At 38.4% G+C, this 19,427-nt stretch overlaps 2 protein-coding genes across 8 annotated transcripts in view; one reads left to right on the top strand and one right to left on the bottom strand.

Annotated features, from left to right (window-relative positions):
• CFI (complement factor I) overlaps positions 1-8,596 on the bottom strand; it is an 83,151-nt gene extending 74,555 nt beyond the window's left edge. The window contains exons 1-2 of the mRNA XM_040476196.1: positions 8,208-8,596; positions 1,194-1,365 (exon numbers count right to left, since the gene is read on the bottom strand). The gene's annotated coding sequence lies outside the window, so the exon portion shown is untranslated. The remainder of the gene's footprint in view (positions 1-1,193; positions 1,366-8,207) is intronic.
• A 607-nt stretch (positions 8,597-9,203) lies between these two features.
• On the top strand, positions 9,204-17,759 carry GAR1 (GAR1 ribonucleoprotein). Of its 7 annotated transcripts, none has more exons than XM_040476281.1 (7): positions 9,204-9,222; positions 9,901-10,107; positions 11,568-11,722; positions 12,154-12,213; positions 15,469-15,607; positions 17,060-17,125; positions 17,459-17,759. In XM_040476281.1, the coding sequence occupies exons 2-7, from the start codon at positions 9,912-9,914 to the stop codon at positions 17,470-17,472; spliced, it is 630 nt and encodes a 209-aa protein (XP_040332215.1). In that variant the 5' UTR covers positions 9,204-9,222; positions 9,901-9,911; the 3' UTR covers positions 17,473-17,759. The 7 variants fall into 7 exon arrangements, with proteins under 7 accessions (XP_040332215.1, XP_040332206.1, XP_040332186.1 ...); XM_040476272.1 differs by lacking the exon at positions 9,204-9,222 and adding an exon at positions 9,258-9,360; XM_040476252.1 differs by lacking the exon at positions 9,204-9,222 and adding an exon at positions 9,258-9,453.
• The last annotated feature ends 1,668 nt before the right edge of the window (positions 17,760-19,427 follow it).

Below are 19,427 nucleotides of genomic sequence, written 5' to 3'. Positions count from 1 at the left end.
AGAAGACATACAGATAGCTAAAAGACATATGAAAAGATGCTCAACATTGCTCATCATCAGGGAAATACAAATCAAAACCACATTGAGATACCACCTCATACTGGTCAGAGTAGCTAAAATTAACAACTCAGGAAACAACAGATGTTGGTGAAGAGGTGGAGAAAGGGGAACCCTGTTGCACCGTTGGTGGGAATGCAAACTGGTGCAGTCACCCTGGAAAACAGTGTGGAGGTTCCTCAAAAAATTAAAAATAGAATTACCCTATGACCCAGCAATAGCACTACTAGGAATTTATCCAAAGGATACAGGAGTGCTGATTTGTAGGGGCACATGTACCCCAATGTTTACAGCAGTGCTATCAACAATAGCAAAATTATGGAAAGAGTCCAAATGTCGATCAACTGATGAATGGATAAAGAAGATGTGGTTTATATATACAATGGAATACTACTTGGCAATGAAAAAGAATGAAAACTTGCCATATGCAACAATGTGGATGGAACTGGAGGGTATTATGCCAAGTGAAATAAGTTACTGAGAAAAAGACAGATACCATATGTTTTCACTAATATGTGTAATTTGAGAAACTTAACAGAAGTCCATAGGGGAAGAGAAGGGAAGGGAAGGAAAAATAAGTTACAAACAGAGAGGGAGGCAAACCATAAAAGACTCTTAAATGTAGAGAACAAACTGAGGGATGGGGGGGCGCTGTGCAGGGAAAATGGAAGATGGGCATTGAGGAGGGCACTTATTGGGATGAGCACTGGGTGTTATATGTTAGTGATGAATCATGGGAATCTATTCCCGAAGCCAAGACTACACTCTATATACTGTATGTTAGCTAACTTGACAATGAATGATTTAAAAAATAAATAAAAAATAAAAATAAAGAGAAAAATTAAAAAAAAATTATTTTTCAATGTAAGGTTTTCAGCCCTTTCTCTTCTGTTGTTCAGAATATCTCCTTACCAAGTATTTTAATTAGATTTCCTAACTTTTCAGTAGTACAAATGGATGTATGCTCTCTTAGATCTTGGATCTTGTAATTACGCTTACTTATATCCTTTTTCTTTTTTTCCTCCATTACTTTTATAATCTCTTTGCCCATCATTCTGTAGTCATTTGTTGACAAGCACAATTTTAATGAATGGGAAAAGATTCAAATTATAGAGTTCAGTTCAGCAAATACTTACCAGGCATCAGTTTTTGTTTGTTGTTGTTGTTGTTGTTTTTAATAGGCAACGTGCTAAATGCTGAGGATACCAAAACAAAGAAGACATAGTGTCCACTCTTCAGGAACTCAGAATCTAGTATAGATTTCTCAGTTGGAGTTCTGTAGATGCCAGTAGGGGTTCTGAGAAGTTACTAGAAGTTCCAGAGAAGAAAGGGGAAACTTTTTAATTTTTTTGAATTCTCCATGCAATGCCAGTACTTGCAGTAATGAATAGTGATTAAGCAGCCCTGTTAGTAATTTTGCTGAAGGGTGTTCACCTATATGGCAGTCTCTGCATGACTATGTCCATTTGGTTGAGTTCACTCTGTTTTTGATCTGAGATATGGGATGATGTTGATAGTCCTGAGTGCTGAATTGTATTGAGAGAGGAATGATAGGTTGATGGCAGCAGCTTCTCCCTCTTGAGCCATATCTCCTTATCTTCCCCCAGCCTTCCCTTACACATAGCTAAAGAAAGCTAAAAGCAAACACACTTTCCTGATATGATAAAAAATCAAGGAGTAAATTCTAAGGAAAGACTTTGTGGGGTGCCTGGATGGTTTAGTCAGTTGAGTGTCCGACTTCAGCTGAGGTCATGATCTCATGGTTCATGGGTTTGAACCCCGCGTCAGGCTCTGTGCTGACAGCTCAGAGCCTGGAGCCTGCTTTGGGTTCTGTGTCTCCCTCTCTCTCTGCCCCTCCCCTGCTCACACTATGTCTCTCTCAGTCTCAAAAAAAAGTAAACATTAAAAAAAAATTTGTTTTAAATCTAAGGAAACACTTTGTAAGTGCTATAAATCAGATGCCTCCCTGTTGCTTTGTAATTTTGTGAATATTGTAAAACAAGGAGCTTGTAGATTAAAAGTGAGTTATAAAGATTTCATTTCCTTTTGTGATTTCTTTGTTTAGTTGGCTTGTTTTACACTTTATTAGCACCTGTTTTATAAACATGACATAAGTCCCATGTGGTGATTTTAAAGATGAAGTGGGAGATAGAAGAGAATTCTAGGTCTAGGTAATTCTGATAACATTAGTACTGAAGAATCATAATTTATAAATAAAGCAATGGCTCCAGCAAAATTGAAAAGACACTTAACCACAAATCACAGTAAAGGAGCAAATAATTTAAAATGGCCCTGGGAATCCCAGAGTAAAACATTTTAAAAAAAAAAAGTAAAAAAGTAAAAAAACAAAAAACAAACAAAAAACAACCAAAAACAAACGAACAAAAGTCACCTTCAGTAAAAAGGTCCAGAAAGCAAGTTAAGTAGCAGAACTTCTGACTGAAAACGGAAAAAGGTCCACAGCTGGTAAGAACCTTGCAATTCTAGAGTAAATGGCTGGGATAAGACATGAGAATTTGATGAATCGATGTAATTGGTGACATGTCACATAATGTTGAAGAGATTTTTTGGTATAAAAAACCAAAAAGCAACTTCCAGAATGATGGATTAACAGATTTCAACATATGGTATCACTTGTAAGATACATAAATTGTGGTGAAATTCAAGAGAATGTTTCTGCTATAAAATGCTACCCTAAACAAGCAAAGGCCCAGATACCTTTACAGTTTTGTCTTCATATTGAAAACAAAAGGTACTTCTTGAAGGAAGTGCACTGGCATCTGCACTGAAGGTACCCTACCGATTTGAACATTGCACCCTAAGAGGGTTCATTCTTACAAAAACAGAAAACCTGGTGTATTCATAATACACTGCTTTCTTCCCAGAGAAGTGTGGGTGTCAGAAAGTTTTCAAGCTGAAATGAAAAAAACATTTGGGATGATGTAACAGAAATGGCTAAACTTATCAAGGTCTAGTTCACTAAAGAATGTTTAAGAAACTGAAAACCTGGAAAAAGACAACATAAATCTCCTGCCACAATGCATAAAATCTTATGGCTTAGGAGATCATTTGTTCGGGGGAAGCCAGCAGCCATGTCATGAGAATACTTAAAGCACTCTGTAAAAGGCCCATGTGGTGGTAAGGAACTGAGTCCTCCTGGCAATAGAAGGCATTAGCTTGCGAGGTGTATGAGTGAGCCACCTGAGAAATTCATTTTCCATCACTAGTTGTGCCTCCAGGTGACAGCAGCCTCCGGCAACATCTTGACTGCAACTGTAAGAGACTGAGCCAGAACCAGCAAGCTGAGCTGCTCTTGAATTTCTGACCTACAGAGATTGTGCAAGATAATGTTTATTGTTTTAAGTGTTGAGGTAATTTGTTACAAAGTAAGAGAAACACATTTTGGTTCTTAATGTTTGGTTCTCAAACAGATGTTTGAGCTGAAAAGTGAACTGCAGTAATACTTTGAAGAAAACAATAGGTTAGGTTTTGCCAAATGCTTTGAAGATCAAGAATAGCTTCTTCAATTTCTTTCATAAGCTTTCTACAGTTTTCAGTGTACAGATTTTTCACCTCTTTGGTTAGATTTATTCCTAGGTATTTTAAGGTATTTGGTTCAATTGTAAATGGGATCAATTCCTTAATTTCTCTTTCTGTTGCTTCATTGTTGGTGTATAGGAATGCAACCGATTTCTGTCTTGATTTTATATCCTGCAACTTTGCTGAATTCATGAATCAGTTCTAGCAGTTTTTTTGGTGGAATCTTTTGGGTTTTCCACATAGAGTATCATGTCACCTGCAAAGAGTGAAAGTTTGACCTCCCCCTAGCTGATTTGGATGCCTTTTATTTCTTTGTGTTTTCTGACTGGTGAGGCTAAGACTGCCAATACTATGTTGAATAACAGTGGTGAGAGTGGACATCCGTGTCTTGTTGCTAACCTTAGGGGGAAAGATTTCAGTTTTTCCCCATTGAGGATGATATTAGTTTTGGGTCTTTCATATATGGCTCTTATGATCTCAAGGTATGATCCTTCTATCCCTACTTTCTTGAGAGTTTTTATCAATAAAGGATGATGTATTTTGTCAAATGCTTTCTCTGCATCTATTGGGAGGATCGTGTGGTTCTTGTCCTTTTTTTGAAAAAGACACAAAAAAATGGAAACATATTCCATGCTCTTGGATAATTAGAACAAATATTGTTAAAATGTCAATACTACCCAAGGCAATCTACATATTCAATGCAATACCTATCAAAATAACACCAGCATTCTTCACAGAGCTAGAACAAATAATCCTAAAATTTGTATGGAACCAGAAAATTTGTATGCAACCCAAATAGCCAAAGCAATCTTGAAAAAGAAAACCAAAGCAGGAGGCATCACAATCCCAGACTTCAAGCTGTATTACAAAGCTGTAATCATCAAGACAGCATGGTACTGGCACACACACACACTCAGATCAATGGAACAGAATAGAGAACCCAGAAATGGACCCACAAACGTATGGCCAACTAATCTTTGACAAAGCAGGAAAGAATATCCAGTGGAATAAAAACAGTCTCTTCAGCAAGTGGTGCTGGGAAAACTGGACAGTGACATGCAGAAGAAGGAACCTGGACCACTTTCTTACACCATACACAAAAACAAACTCAAAATGGATGACCTAAACGTAAGACCTAAATGTAACATCAAAATCCTCAAGGAGAAAGCACGCAAAAACCTCTTTGATCTTGGCCGCAGCAACTTCTTACTCAACACGTCTCCAGAGGCAAGGGAAACAGAAGCAGAAATGAACTACTGGGACCTCATCAAAATAAAAAGCTCCTGCACAGCAAAGGAAACAATCAGTAAAACTAAAAGACAACTGACAGAATGGGAGAAGATATTTGCAAACGACATATCAGATAAAGGGTTAGTATCCAAAATCTATAAAGAACTTATCAAACTCAACGCCCAAAAAACAAATAATCCAGTGAAGAAATGGGCAAAAGACATGAATAGACACTTCTCCAAAGAAGACATCCAAATGGCCAACCAACACATGAAAAAATGCTCCACATGGCTCATCATCAGGGAAATACAAATCAAAACCACAATGAGATACCATCTCACACCTGTCAGAAAGGCTAATATTAACACTCAGGCAACAACAGATGTTGGCGAGGATGTGGAGAAAGAGGATCTCTTTTCACTGCTGGTGGGAATGCAAACTGGTGCAGCCACTCTGGAAAACAGTATGGAGGTTCCTCCTTTAATTTTTCCTTAAAAAATTAAAAATAGAACTACCCTATGATCCACCAATTGCATTACTAGGTATTTATCCAAGGGATACAGCTATGGTGTTTCGAAGGGACACATGCATCCCAATGTTTATAGCAGCAGTATCACAATAGCCAAAGTATGGAAAGAGCCCAAATGTCCATTGGTAGATGAATGGATAAAGAAGATGTGGTATATATATATACAATGGAGTATTACTTAGCAATCAAAAAGAATGAAATCTTGCCATTTGCAACTACGTGGATGGAACTGGAGGGTATTACGCAAAGTGAAATTAGTCAGAGAAAGAACAATATCATATGACTTCACTCATATGAGGGCTTTAATATACAAAACAGATGAACACAAGAGAAGGGAAGCAAAAATAATATAAAAACAGGGAGGGGGACAGGACATAAGAGACTCTTAAATTTGAAGAACAGAGGCTTCCTGGAGGGGCATGGGCTAAATGGGTAAGGGGCATGAAGGAATCTACTCCTGAAACCATTGTGGCACCACATGCTAACTAACTTGGATGTAAATTAAAAAAAAAAAAAAAAAAAAAAAGAATGGTTGCAGAAACTAGCCTACTAATTTTTTTCATCACATGAACTAGTTAAATTAATTGAATATATTCAAGAGCCTGGAGAAAATATCTTGATTTTAAGTGACAAGATTTTTGGTTTTAAATGGAAATTGAATCTTTGAAAAAAATCACATGGCAAAAAGAAATCTTGAAATTTCCACTGCTGCTTGCACTTAGGAAGTTTTTTTTTAATGTTTATTTTTGAGAAAGAGAGAGAGCCCAAGCACAGGGAAGCACAGAAAGGGGGACAAAGGATCTGGAGAGGGCTCTGTGCTGCCAGCAGAGAGCCCAATGAGGGCTTGAATTCGTGAACCCTGAGATCGTGACCTGAGCTGAAGTGGGACGTTGGACACTTAACTGACAGAGCCACCAGGTGCCCCTAGAAATTGAATCTTTGGAAAAATCACATGGCAAAAAGAAATCTTGAAGTTTCGACTGCTGTTTGCACTTAGGAAATAACAACTCTCAAGTTGAGACCAAACCACCTTGAGGAACTATAGAACAAAACTAAACAGTATTTTCCCTCCACTTCAACACAAGTTTATGACTGAATGAGGGCTCCTTTCTCTGAACCTTCTTCTGAGGCTGAGCACCTGATTTTGAAAGGGGAAGAATTTTGTGAATTAATGATTATAAACATAAGATGAAATTCACTGATTTGCCTTTCTGTAAGTTCTGAATTTCTGTAAAAGAAAAGCATCCTACCATTCATAGGAAAGTAATAAATATTTTACTGTACTTTTCTACTTCTTACTTGTGTGAGCAAGCTTTATCTTATCTAATGAGCATTAAGAACAAAGACAAAGATCATCCTTTTTTATTATTTTTTTTAAAAATTTTTTAATGTTTATTTATTTTTGAGACAGAGAGAGACAGAACATGAGCAGGGGAGGGGCAGAGAGAGAGGGAGACACAGAATCTGAAACAGGCTCCAGGCTCTGAGCTGTCAGCACAGAGCCTGACGCAGGGCTCGAACTCACGAACTGTGAGATCATGACCTGAGCTGAAGTCGGACGCTTAACCGACTGAGCCACCCAGGTGCCCCAGGTCATCCTATTTTAGTTGAAAATGAAATCCCTGTATTCTGGTTTTAAGACCAACTCAGAATTGATGGTATATACAGCAAAAGTCAAGAAAAGATTTCATACTAAATAGGTAAATTTCATTATTTTTTCATTTCAAAAATAACAGTTTTACCCCAAAAGAGGCCTATATAAAGAGTTTAACAGTCACTAAAATCAGTTTGCAACCTTTACTAAAATTAAAGGAAAAATGGGAGTCTCTTCAATTTGTATCAGAATTGATATCCTTTGCAACGAAAAGAAAATTACACAGAATAGGTTGGACAAAGTAAATAGATTCAGAGAAAAACATCCTTCTATACTCAAAATAACAGATTTGCACGCACAACAATGTAGACCACTGAACTATACACTTAAAAATGAATAATATGGTAAAGTTTGTTACATGTATTTTACCAGAGTTTAAAAAAAGAGTATTGACAATTAATATTGGATCATTATGTCTACAACTTGCCGATCATGTGAGAGATATGCATATATATACATACACATACATACATACACACACACACACACACACACACACACACACACACACACATTTTATAACATTTTTATACAGGGGTTTCTGATACATGAAAATTATTTTAAGAGTTCTCCAGGGTAAAAAAGATAGAAAATGTCTGGTCTGCTGGATGGGAAAAGTAAACTTTTCTAAGCAGGAAGTATTTGACAACAACCAAGAGAAGCAAGGCAACGACGCGGGTCCGATTAAGCAGAGGGATGGTGTGCAACACAGGAGGCGAATAAAACTGATCACGTAGAGGACCTAGTCAATGGGGAGATTTTACTGCTCAAGGAAATGGGGAGCTATCTGGGGGTCCTGCGGATGGCTATGGCATGAGTAAACTCTTTTAGTAAGGTGAGTATATCATTACATGCAGTACAGATGGAAAAGTTAAACATGAAAGCGCTTATTTTGAAGCCAAAGAGATGCTCAGGATGTGAGGGGATATTGTAGTTCCCTGTTGTTATTGCTGGACTTTCGAATTCTTGTAGATTATATCGAGGTGGAAACACTGAATGCAAATGCTAAACGAAGCAAAGCAAAATAGAGCAGGGCATTTATGAAAAACTCTCCTCTGTATGATGTACACAATTTAAGGCACATTTACCAAATCTGAATAAAAAATACATTTATCAAATTCCCTTTTTATGTAGGACTGTTAGGGGCTTTTTCAAGAAGCTTATACATTAGTGTAGAAAACATATTATAATTCCTACCTAGTATTTCCATAGTGAAGTTTGCAAAGTTCTTTCCGAATCAAAATAGCGCTCTGAAGTAGGTACCAATCTCCACCCTTTCAAAGAGGCAGGCAGTCGACTGTGTCCAATACCAAAGTAAGGTCTCCAAAGATTCGGGTGTAAAAGACACCAACCAAATTTAACAAAAAGGAGGTCACTAGCTTTCTTTGTTAGAGAAATTTCACCAGAAGCTGAAATTAGATATCAAGGCTTAAAGAAAGAGGGGCTTGTAGTATTGATGGCGTACAGCCTGTCGGTGCTCAAAACGTACTTGCCAAAAAACAAAAACAAAAAACGTACTTGACAAATCGAATAAACTATTTGGTGCAAAAGACAAATAACTGTTTGGCTTTTTATCACATAAAAATGTTTTTAGGGGCGCCTGGGTGGCGCAGTCGGTTAAGCGTCCGACTTCAGCCAGGTCACGATCTCGCGGTCCATGAGTTCGAGCCCCGCGTCGGGCTCTGAGCTGATGTCTCAGAGCCTGGAGCCTGTTTCCGATTCTGTGTCTCCCTCTCTCTCTGCCCCTCCCCCGTTCATGCTCTGTCTCTCTCTGTCCCAAAAATAAATAAACGTTGAAAAAAAAATTAAAAAAAATGTTTTTAAAGAAAAAACAACATTTTAAAAGGAAAGTACACACACGCATCTTTTCTTCCTTTAGTGAAACCACAGCACAAAAGGACGGACCAGTCGAGCTCACAATCGTGCATATTTCAAAGGGTCCAGGAAAAAAAAAAAAAAAAAAAGAGCTCAAAAAAACACAGGAAGCCCTCGCACTGGGTTTCCACGCGACCAGATCCACCTCGGGCCAGAGCGCGGCTGAAAACTCCTCACAACTGTGGGGTAACGAACGAGGAGGCCATTTTGCAGCCTGAGAAGCAAGGGCTCGCGGCGAGTCCACAGCCACTTCTAACCGCCGGACCCACGGGAGAGGGAGCGGATCACCAACGCCAACCGTCTCCCAGGGCAACACCGAGGCGGCACTTCCGGCAAGGTCTGGATTCAAAGGACGCCACCATTATACGTCATTTCCTCTGCTCCTCAGTAGGAAAGTGGACCTGAATGCCGTAAGCTAGTGGTTGAGGTTAGATAGTATTGCGGCTCCTCCAGCGCTGAAGGCTGTTGTGGAAAGGTGACAGCGGCGCGGGTTCCGCCGGTGACTGGCGTTTTTGTAAACCCGTTCGAGTTTCTTGTCGTTCCCCTCCTACGTCCCCACGTTGTGCTGGTACGGTGGCCGAGGAGGCTGGTGTACGACGGAAGTAGTGGACGGGTGGGTGTGCGCGGCCGGGCCAGAGGTGCACGTGGCGTGGGTGAGTTGAGGTAGGGAGCGGGAGGAGCGGAGAATGGCTGGTCGCGGAACCCAGGTGCGGGAGGGAGGGATGAGTGAAGGGATTGCGGCGTGAACACCTTGCTGCTCGCTGGGGGCGGAGGTGATAAGCGTGGGCGACGACGCTGGTGAGTGGTCGGTCCGCGCGCGTAAGGCTATGGGGAGGTAACATTCCTCACCCTTCGGGTTGTCACTGGCGGCTTGGCGGTGGGTGAGGTGGCAAGGTTGCTATTCTTCTTATTGTCCGCCTCTATGGTCTGACCGTGGCTCAGAGGGGCTAGAGGGGTTACTTGGTGTACCCTGAGGCCACAGTGACCAAAAGGTACGCACTGTTTTTCTCACCAGGTATAGTAAGCATGTCTTTTCGAGGCGGAGGTCGTGGAGGCTTTAATCGAGGTGGGGGCTTCAATCGCGGCGGCAGCAACAACCACTTCCGAGGTGGAGGCGGTAATTTCAGAGGTGGTGGTGGCGGCAGAGGAGGATTTGGACGAGGAGGTGGCCGCGGAGGCTTTAACAAAGGCCAAGACCAAGGACCTCCGGAACACGTAGTTTGTATGTCGGTTTCAAAGCTTACCCTTCTTGGGGGCGGAAGTTGTGGGTTTAATTTTGGGAATGACGTGCTGAAAGACAGCACTAGCAGCTCTCATACGGAAGTTAGTGCTTGGTTGGGGAGTGGGGTGTGGAAGTGCTGTAAAGTGAGTTATAATAGTGCTGTAGAATGTTAAGGGGGGATCAAGAGAATAAAAGAGCACTTATAATGTATCATGGAGGTGGAAGTTGAGCTTGAGCTGAAAGGAAGTTATTAAATAGGTAATATTGTGTGCTTACTCCTATTTTCCCCATTTTACAGATAAGAAAACTGTGATTAAGAGTTAAGTTTGTCTGCTAGAGTCGTGGTAATAAGTGATCAGTAAGTGATATGTTTGAGAGACAAAGCCAAGTTTTCTGACTCCAAAGCCCGTGCTCTCAATTACTGTGCATAAATAAGAGGAGTGAGAAAAAAATTGCTTGGAAGGGAGACTACAGGGGGGGGAAAGCAAGATAAAGGACCTAATTAGAGTAATTTTGGAGTAATTATCAATGAGGTGGGATGGAAGTTATGGAAAGTGAGATAGAGATTTGACAGTAGAAGCCTACATCAAAGAGGAGAAAGGATGAAGAGTGTCTAATATAAAGATGAGGTTGGATCAGTGTACAAAATGGTTTGTAGAGGGTAATGGCTAGAGTCACAGGTCCTAGCACACAAGCTATCGCAACAGTCCATGCATGATGAACTGTGACCATGGTGGAAGTGAGAAAAAAAAAAAAAAAAAAAAAAAGGAACAGTTTGATGGGAGAGATTTCAATGGAAACATTCAGTAGAACTTGGCTAGTACTGGGAATAAAAGATTCCAGGTTTTAAGGTTGGATGATAGGGATGAAGAGTTGGTTTTGCAGGATGTGATGAGTGTTTTAGTTTGGGGTGACAGTCAGTTAGAAATAAAGGTAGTTCTTTTGAGATTCCACACTTCCTTGAAAAAGAGTGAAGCATCATTGGTGAAGAGGTGGTAGTGAAAAGTTATAAAAGGGGAGGGAAAAAAAAGAACAAAGACTAATTTACAGTTAGGGACTGGGGAGAAGAAAAGAGACAGCAAAATGTAAGTATAGTGCTTAGTAATGATAGTTTTTATAATAAAACATCTGTTTGGGGTTATTTGGTCTTACTGTACTAAGTACTTGACATTTATCATTGTACTTACTCCTCACAGTACGATATATTAAATGTTGGTACTGTTCTTAGTCCCTTAACTAAAGATGAGGACACTGATGCAGAGATGTAAGAGCCTTACCCCAGGCCACAAAGCTAATATGTTGTGCAGTTAGGGCTTTTTTCTTTTTTTTTTTTTTTCTTGCCTCCGAGGAGAACAGATAAAGTGAAATCCCAGGAACCCAAAAGAAAGCTTCCAGATAATGTTGGGTCAATATCACTTGAGACTGTTTTATATTTTAACATTTTTTTTGTCCTATTTCAGTATTAGGAGAGTTCCTGCATCCCTGTGAAGATGACATAGTTTGTAAATGTACTACAGACGAAAATAAGGTGCCTTATTTCAATGCTCCAGTTTATTTAGAGAACAAAGAACAAATTGGTAAAGTGGATGAAATATTTGGACAACTTAGAGATTTTGTATCCTTTTTAATTAGAAGGCCCAATGATCTTTTTGAAGGGTTACCATTTGCTTTTTCTGGAGCTAAGTATTGATTTAATTAAACTTCTTGCTTTATTAAATTGGACAGAGTATTGCTAAGATTGGACCATAAAGGAGAATCAAGAGAGGAGAATGTATCTCCGTATATTAAAAAGAAAGGCTCTATAAGAGTGACTTCCTTTTTTGGAAGGTTTTAGAAATGATTGTCATTTGGATAAGTGCTACAGGATTAAGGTACTTTGCCTTGAGTGTGGAATTAGAAGTTTTAGAAACAAAAACTTCATTTCCTTTTGGAAACTCATTTCTTTGCCTACATATTGCCATATATTCTAAACTTGTTATTAAAATTACATATGAATTCAGAAGGTTACCTTCTTTGATCTTAATTGTTCCTTAATATAACTAATAGTATTTTTCTGTTAAATTGTCAGAAAATATGAAGGCATCTTCGTTTAAAAAACTGCAGAAGGTGAGTCAAGCTTATAACTAGGATCGGTGGTTTTATAAGTGAATGACCTTCCTTAGGACAGTGCTACATAGAGCCCTTGAGACTCCCCCAGTATATCGTAAATTGAGATGTTCTGTATTTTAGACATTGAACTTACTGATCTTTAGAAGTAATTTATTTAAGGGGCGCCTGGGCGGCTCAGTGAGTTAAGTGTCTGACTCTTGATTTTGGCTCAGGTCACGGTGTCAGGTGCGTGCGTTCTGAGCCCTGCATCAGGCTCTGTGCTGATGGCGCAGATCCTCCTTGGAGTTCTCTCTTTACCTCTCTCTGTGTCCCTGTTCCTGCTGTCTCGCACGTGTGCTCTTTCAAAATAAATAAACTTAAAAAAATGTAATTAATACAGGTTTTCAGAAATCATTCTTATATTAGCAAATTCTATAACTGCTGGCGTACGTTTGTTAGTTTATGTAAAACTCTTTTATTGGACATCTTAGAGGACCAGACATTCTAAGTTAAAACATTAAATTATGAAACATTAGAAGTCAGATATTAAATGATTTCACAAATAATTTCAATAACATTTTGATACATGCTGTGAAGGAGAAATACATATTACTATGCAAATGCTAGCATTGGGACCAAATTTAGTATGTTGGCTTTCTGAGGAAGTGAGCTAGAAGCTGAGACCTGCAAGTTGACTAGGGGTGATTCCCAAACCTAGTTGCTCATTAGAATATGTGGGGGAGCTTTTAAGGTCACGTATTTCTTGGTTCCACTCTTAGAAATTTGAGCTAGTAAGTCTTAGTTAAGGACCAGGATTCAACTGTAAAAAGGAAAGCTCTGGACAGTTTTGATGTAGTTAAGATAATTTTGATGTAGTTTGGAACCACTGCTAGTCAAAGAGGAGGAGAAAGCACATTACAAGTAGAGAAAACAGTAAGTGCGAGTCTCTAAGACAGTAAGCCAATTTAAGGATCTGAAAAAGGCAAAAGTATAGCTTGGGCATAGAACATTTATGAGCGACTAGAGGTAAGCAGTGGCTGGGTTACTTAATGCCTTCAGATTATGGGAAAGAGTTTAGACATTAGGTTTACTTTTGTTTTTAAATATTAGGATGAATATGATTAAGTTTATACTTAAAAAGACCACTGGCAAAATAAAAGCATACCCTGGAAAGCGGTTAGTACTGTATGTGAAGGGGCCAAGTCGGAGACTGCTGCATTAGTCCCAGAAGAGGTAACATTTTGGATTAGGGTAGTAGTGACAGTAGAAATGGAGAAGAGTGAATGGATTTATGAGAGATAGAGGAAGTAGCCATCCATAGATCTTGGTAATTGATCAGTTGAAGTTAAAAAATGTCACCACCCTGGAACACCTGGGGGTCTCAGTCATTTGAGCATCCAACTCTTGATGTTGGCTCAGGTCATGATCCCAGAGTTGTGGGATCAAGCCCCACATTGGGGTCTGCGCTGAGAATGGAGCCTGCTTTGGATTCTCTCCCTCTCTGCCCCATCCTAGTGCGTACATAAATAATTAAAAAAATATATCCCCACCTTTCGGATGTGTGATTTCAACATCTCTGTGGACAGTGTCACCACAGTACCAAAATAGGAAACACTGGAGAAGAAGGGAGTAGGGGGAAGATGATGAATTCAGTTTTAGACTTAATGAGTTTGAAGCACTTGTGAGATATTCACACAGGAGCTCGAAGGAAGAGTCTGGACTAGAGACGGAATTGGAAAGTTGTCATTGTAGAGACAGTATATGATACAGTCTGGGAAGAAAGAATGAGAAAAACAGCTTTGGGGTACCTCCTAAATTTATATGTCTCTTGGAGACTGAGAAGTCACACTAGTAAAAATGGAGGACGCAAATCCGGAGAGTTTCATAAAAGTGGTTATCAACCAAAGTCAGGAGAACAGAGTGTTTTCAGTGGGAAGTGCTCAACTGTGGCAAAATGTTGCTTCAAAGTGTTCTTTGGATTTAGCAACAGGGAGGTCAAAAGGTTATGGCACGAGTGGAGTGGGCCCAGAACCCTGATACGAATAGGAGATGAGATGGGGACAGTGTTCTGTTGCTAGCATAGGGCTGCTACTGTCTGTAGAAACCTGCCAAATATCCCCGGGGAAATGAACTGATTCAGGTGGGCCTGACAGCCCAGCTTCTCATTTGGTGACCTAAAAAAAAGAATTTGCTTGTGATAGCCATTTAAATTTGATCTCCATGCCTGCCTTTTCTCACAGTATTATTTGAAGATGTAGTACTTAGTATTTTTTATCATCAGATGCTAAATTGCTACATTCTACCTCTCCCCATTTCTAGATCCACTGTTATGATTCAGGCCCTCCTTGTCCAGCCTATGTTATTATAATAATCTCTAGACTAGTGCCACCCAATTGAATTTTCTGTAGTGATGAAAACTCGTGCCTAGTACAACAGCCACTAACCATTTGTAGCTATCATACACCTGAAATGTGGCTAATGTAACTCAGGAACTGAATTTTTAGTTGTTAATTAAATAGCCACATGTGGCTAGTGGCTGCCATATCGGGCAGTGCAGAGCTAGGTACTATTTTTAATGAATGGGCTCTGAAGGAAAGAAGAATGATAAGGTAGTCTAAAGAGGGATTCAGACATCTTGTTATAAGTAATACACTTATCATTTTGAAATTCCTTATGCATGTTTTATGTAAAATTGAGATACACCCCATTATGTTTCATTACTGTGCAAAATAACCTCTTTAATTCCAAATAATGGATGGGTTTAGTTTATACATATTCTCTATTATTTTGTATGTTCAGCAAATAGTTACTGATTTGATCCTTTATTAAAGTCTTAAAATAGCGAGTGTGCCTGGGCTTTATTTTGAATTTTAATGTTAAGGTTTTAAAAGCTTTCATTTTTCTTAGGGCAAGTCTGTAGAGTGAAAATGTAGTTAATTTTTGGAAGACATCTGTTTCTAAAGAGAAATGAGATTGACTTGGTCTAGGTTTTTATTTCTATACATGTAATGCTTATTGTGTGCAAAGTTGAAGTGCTTTTATACATTACTCTTTTGATCTTCACCAAGACTATGTGGGGTAGGCACTTGATTCTCTTCATTTGACAGGTCAGAAAACTAAGGCACAAAGAAGTTAAGTCTTTGCCCACGGCTACACAGTAGTTAATAGAGTTGGGATTTCAACCCAGGTTGTTTTGAGTCGTGTGTAGTTCTTAATGACTGTACTGTACTCCTTTCCAAATCATCACATTAATCGTTTCTGTTACACTTCCAGTTTTATATAGACCCATATAAACTGCTACCACTGCAGAGGTTTTTACCTCGGCCTCCCGGTGAGAAGGGACCTCCAAGAGGTGGTGGCAGGGGAGGTCGAGGAGGAGGAAGAGGCGGAGGTGGCAGAGGTGGCAGAGGTGGTAAGTTACTTGTGAGGGAAATTTCTAATGAGATTTCACAGCTGCAGCCAGTTCACACAGTACACTTTAATTTTGTATATAGGGAAACCTCCCTTGTGTTTATTTTTTTAGATAAGCTAGTTTCATATCTTGGCAGGTTGCCATAGTAATAATGCTTAGTTTCAATGACTTTCTTTTCAAAAACCTAATAAAGTATAATTTTGAGAGATTTTATCTCTGTGGGGTTATTCGTGTTTTGTTGAACATTTTATAAGTATAAGATTATCTTGACTGAATTTTAGTTTTTTAATTAATATCACTGGGTGTTGAATTTATGCTGAGAGCTTGTCGTATTCTTTTCACATGCATGTATGTTCCTGTAATATTCAGCAGAGCCTTGTAGGCTAGGTGATAGTCTTATTTTGGATGAGGAAATGAGAGGCTAACAAAAGTTAATTTGCCCTAATTGAGCCGTTGGCAGTCCCAGAAATAAAACCCCTATCTTTTGATGTTATGTCAAAGACTTAACCAATAAATTCATTGCTTGGATTTCAGCATTTTGATATATGTATTTCCCAAAACTTTTGTAACATTCATCATTATGAGGGTTAGATGATGAACAGGGCTGGGGATAAGGTGGGGTGCAGCACTGAGTAGGACTAGATCTGGGAGTAGTGGTGTGGTGGGTGGGTGACAGGATGATGGCAAAGTAGGCTTTAGGAAGGGGAGCTGAAAATTAGTTGGACATCTTCTGTTACTGAATCAGAAAGTAGAGAGAATTCTGTTTTCACCTTTGCCTTTCTTAATTTAATTATTTCACTCTAAACGTCCTTTTTTTTCGGTCCAGATAGCTGGGAGGTAATCTCTTTAAGAAATCTGAAAATACGTCTTTCTTAAATATTTTTGAGAATCTAATAAGCTCCTCTTTATTCCCATTCTATATTCAATCTCATATGTAACATTGAAAAAACTGACTCATCTGTCTTAAAATTTCTATATTTTTATACCATTATTTTAGAAATGTTGGTTTTTCCTCTTCTTACGATTCATCATTCCTTACAAAGTTAGCAACCAAAAGAAGTAAAAATGGAGACTCAAACAGGAGGCCAAATATGTGTTGGATACTTCAGAAGTTTAAATTTTCTATTCAACATGTGAGCATCAGTGCTGCTCCATATGCAGCTGAATTAACTTTAAATATTGTATTTATTATAGTATCCCCAGAGTGAAACCATTCCTGTCTGCTACCTTTTGTTCTTAGGATAAAAAGCCTTCGTTCAATCAAAAAAGTAATTAATGTGAGCAAAAGTTGAGGTATTCCTACATTTAACAGCAGGGCTAAATAGGACTTTAAAGAAACCAGCTTTTGTAATTCATTAAAACAGAATACTTGCTTAGAAAGTTGTAATCTAGGGTGTTAGGCTGATGGGAGTAGGATAGGGTACGGTAATTTAAAATTTCCTCTGTTTTTAGGTGGTTTCAGAGGAGGAAGAGGAGGTGGAGGTTTCAGAGGAGGAAGAGGAGGTGGAGGTTTCAGAGGTGAGTGTGAAGAAAAGTCTTTGAATCTCTGAATTTCTGAAATTGATATTATCTCCCCTTTAAAGTTTCTGTTCAGTTTTATTTGTTTCCCCAGTATATAGAACACTATGGTGTTCTTGGCTGTAGCCTATTATATAGCTTTATTTTATGTCACTTTCTTGCTTTTCCCTTTGAAGGGAAAATAAAATATAATACGAATGATAGTTAAATTTGGTAAATCGGTTGGCTAAACAGTATAAGAACTAATGCTGAGTTGAAACTTGACATTTGGAATATAGTCCTATTAAAATTCATTTTTCTGTAGACTTAATACTTTCATTTTCTGTTAACCAGGAAGAGGACATTAAGTGTAACATTAACAGAGAAACTTCCTGCATGATCTACTTCTATGGATCAGAAACTTGTTTCCTGAGCAAGTTTTGAAGAACTGGTCCTCTTACGACAGTGGAACTGAAATGTCAACACCATGCAAAAATGAGTGCAGCAGAATAAGCAGTTTTGCTCTAAAAGAGTATGAGCAAGTATTTTCATGTTTTGTACAATGCTTGGAACTCTGGGTGCTTAATAAATGGACAGTTTTCATTTGAAGCATACTTGTAATTTTTAAAATAAAGTGTTTTATTTCTTTAAGTTATATAGACCTGTGTTTATTAAACCAGAGCTAATTTTGAAGTTAAAAGGAACAAGTAAGCTTAGACCCAGTGGATTTCAGATAGAAAAATGATTTGTTTACATATATAACTGATCTTTAAAAAATTTTTTTAACATTTATTTATTTTTGAGAGGCAGAGAGAGACCGAGCACAAGTGGGGGAGGGGCAGAGAGAGAAGGAGACACAGAATCTGAAGCAGGCTCCAGGCTCTGAGCCATCAGCACAGAGCCCTATGCGGGGGCTTGAACTCACAAACCATGAGATCATGACCTGAGCTGAAGTTGGACACTTAACTCACTGAGCCACTCAGGTGCCCTGTATATAGCTAATCTTTAAAACAGTAGGTGAGTAGAACAGTACTTTAACATTATTTATAATTAACACCTCTTTTCAAACTCTTTGCCTTTTGTATATGAGAACATCAGCACCCTTTATTGCATTTCACTTTTGTACATAAGTGATACATAAGAGTTCTAAGCCTCATCCCAGTATAGCTTCTCTGCATCAGTCATGAAGCATGAAAAAGTAGTTTGTACTTATCACCCTCAAACTATATAGCTTTTATCTACAGCAGATAAATTCGGAATTGTTTTTTCTTCAGTTCTTACAAATGAAATTTAAATGGATGCCAAAACTAGGTATAATCCCTTACAGAAAAGAAAATGAATATGAACCTATGAACCAAACAAAGCTCAATTTGTTTTATTCTGCATACTGAATGCAAAAAACAAGCAACCCAAAGCCAACCCTTAAAACCCAATAACCCAGAGTTTTTTTTAAAAAGGAGAATTCCTCTTATGTGTTAATTGCTTTATGATCATTTGAAAATATTTTGATCTTGGAATACTGATGAGATTCACTCAGAGTATGGATAACTCTTTGGAGCATTAGTTTACATTTATAAAAATTGAGTACGGGTACCTGTAAGATCTGGGACAGATCAACCGCCCTTCATTTTCTACATAGCTGGGAGAATTAAGGCAAAGGATTATGTTGGGTCCTTTCCTGCTGTGCCATTCCAAGTTATAAAATTAAATTCAGTGGGTAAATATAGCCCTCTAGTGGTTCTATTATATGCTTACACTGTTAACTTTGGTGCATCTAGCATTTCTCTGAAGTTACGGATTTAAAAGAAATATTGCAAAGAATCAAATTTTAGTAATATTACATGACAATAAGAGTATGGGGAGGGGGGAAGTGGTAGGAATGTTTTATTCTAACAATTTTCATGCTAGATTATAACCCATTTCTGTAACCTACTTTTTGGGTTGTTAACAAGAGTCCAAAATACTAGAATTGTCCTGTATTTCTTAAGATGAATGACTGAATCCAGATACTTTGCTGATATATTCTGTGACTTTTATTATTAGATAATTACTTGTGCATACCAAAGCATAGGGTAAATTAAGTGAGGTGGATTGTAAAATAAACTATATCAATGCTATGAAATACAAGCTATTAATAGGTTAGACTTAGGTTTATTGACCTGGAATTTATGATCTGGCTTTAGGGGAAAATATGTTACAGAATGATTTTATATATGCATATCTACCCCTTTTTGTTTAAAAGAAAAAAAAAGTGGGAGAAACCTCAAATCCTAGTATGAATATATATTAGAGAAGATGTACACCAAAAAATATTACTACTACC

Source organism: Herpailurus yagouaroundi, unplaced genomic scaffold (genome assembly GCF_014898765.1).
Source record: "Herpailurus yagouaroundi ecotype Mexico unplaced genomic scaffold, PumYag 28, whole genome shotgun sequence".
Classification (NCBI taxonomy): domain Eukaryota; kingdom Metazoa; phylum Chordata; class Mammalia; order Carnivora; family Felidae; genus Herpailurus; species Herpailurus yagouaroundi.
Note: the sequence above shows the minus strand (reverse complement) of the source record. Positions and strands in the feature narration are given on the sequence as shown.